Raw genomic sequence first — 1,066 nt, 5'->3', positions numbered from 1 at the left:
CTCCCTCAGCCGCTCCTCATAAGGGAGATGCTCCACTCCCTCCATCATCTTTGTGGCCCTGCTAGACTCTTTCAAACAATTCCCTGTCCTTCTTGAACTGAGGGGCCCAGAACTGAACACAATATTCCAGATGTGGTCTCACCAGGGCAGAGTAGAGGGGAAGGAGAACCTCTCTGACCTACAACCACCCCTTCTGATACAACCCAGGATGCCATTGGCACCTGGAGAGGGTCTTCACAAAACTGGTTGGAACTCAGGAAAAGTTGCAAGAAAGCAGAAGAACACAATTCATGTTCTGGTCTCCCTATGGATGAGTTTATCAATTTCATTGTCTATGAAAGAGCTTAAATAGTTTTCAGACTGACAACATCAAGTGAGATGAATTCCAACTTCTGTAGATATGTGTGTATATACACACTCGTATTTTCATATCCTGCTTCCTGTATATATTTTATTAAGAGTTTAATGCAATATATGCAATATATAGAAACTGCCTGTGTGCATAGCACGAAGCACCACACATAGTTTGTGTATGTACACATGTTCACAGCAAATGCAGCTTTCAGAGCAATGCAAAGTGAAGCAAACTCCAAACTCCTATTTGACATAAAATGGCACAACAAAAGTCATCACGGTGCAGCCCTTCTCAATGCAACATTTACTATACTATTTTCTTTTGTGTGTGTGTGTGTGGAGCTGTGTTTTGGTACAGAGGAAGGTCAGCAACACAAAAGCCTTTCCTTTAGCTGGTGTCCCCAGATCCTGCACTTCAAATATCAAATAGCTGCTGTGATCCATGTCTCCAGTTCAGTCCCATTCTCCTGTCCATGGAGGAGAGGAATCGCAGTTCAGTCACCACCTTCATCCTCCTAGGCTTCACCACTGACCTGCAGCTTCTCTTGTTCGTGGTGTTCACCTTAGCCTATGTCACCACTCTCGTGGGCACCATCACCCCCATCATGGTGGTATGCCATAGCTCATGGCTCCATAACCCAGTGTATTTCTTCACTGGGAACTTGTCCTTCCTGGATCTCTGGTATTTCTCTGTCTACACCCCCAAGATCCT

General features: G+C 44.9%; 2 protein-coding genes across 2 annotated transcripts in view; one reads left to right on the top strand and one right to left on the bottom strand.

Annotated features, from left to right (window-relative positions):
- Positions 1–719: 719 nt before the first annotated feature.
- Positions 720–1,066, bottom strand: part of LOC104537873 (olfactory receptor 1020-like) — a 5,352-nt gene continuing 5,005 nt past the window's right edge. Inside the window, 1 exon segment of the mRNA XM_010180887.1 lies at positions 720–746. Coding sequence (XP_010179189.1) covers positions 720–746 — 27 coding nt within the window.
- LOC104537869 (olfactory receptor 9G1) overlaps positions 828–1,066 on the top strand; it is a 2,875-nt gene continuing 2,636 nt past the window's right edge. Inside the window, 1 exon segment of the mRNA XM_010180884.1 lies at positions 828–1,066. This exon segment is cut by the window's right edge and continues 655 nt beyond it. Coding sequence (XP_010179186.1) covers positions 828–1,066 — 239 coding nt within the window.

The sequence above is a fragment of the Mesitornis unicolor genome, unplaced genomic scaffold (assembly GCF_000695765.1).
Source record: "Mesitornis unicolor isolate BGI_N332 unplaced genomic scaffold, ASM69576v1 scaffold6003, whole genome shotgun sequence".
Classification (NCBI taxonomy): domain Eukaryota; kingdom Metazoa; phylum Chordata; class Aves; order Mesitornithiformes; family Mesitornithidae; genus Mesitornis; species Mesitornis unicolor.
The sequence above is the reverse complement of the archived record's forward strand: the minus strand, read 5'-3'. Positions and strand labels throughout refer to the sequence as shown.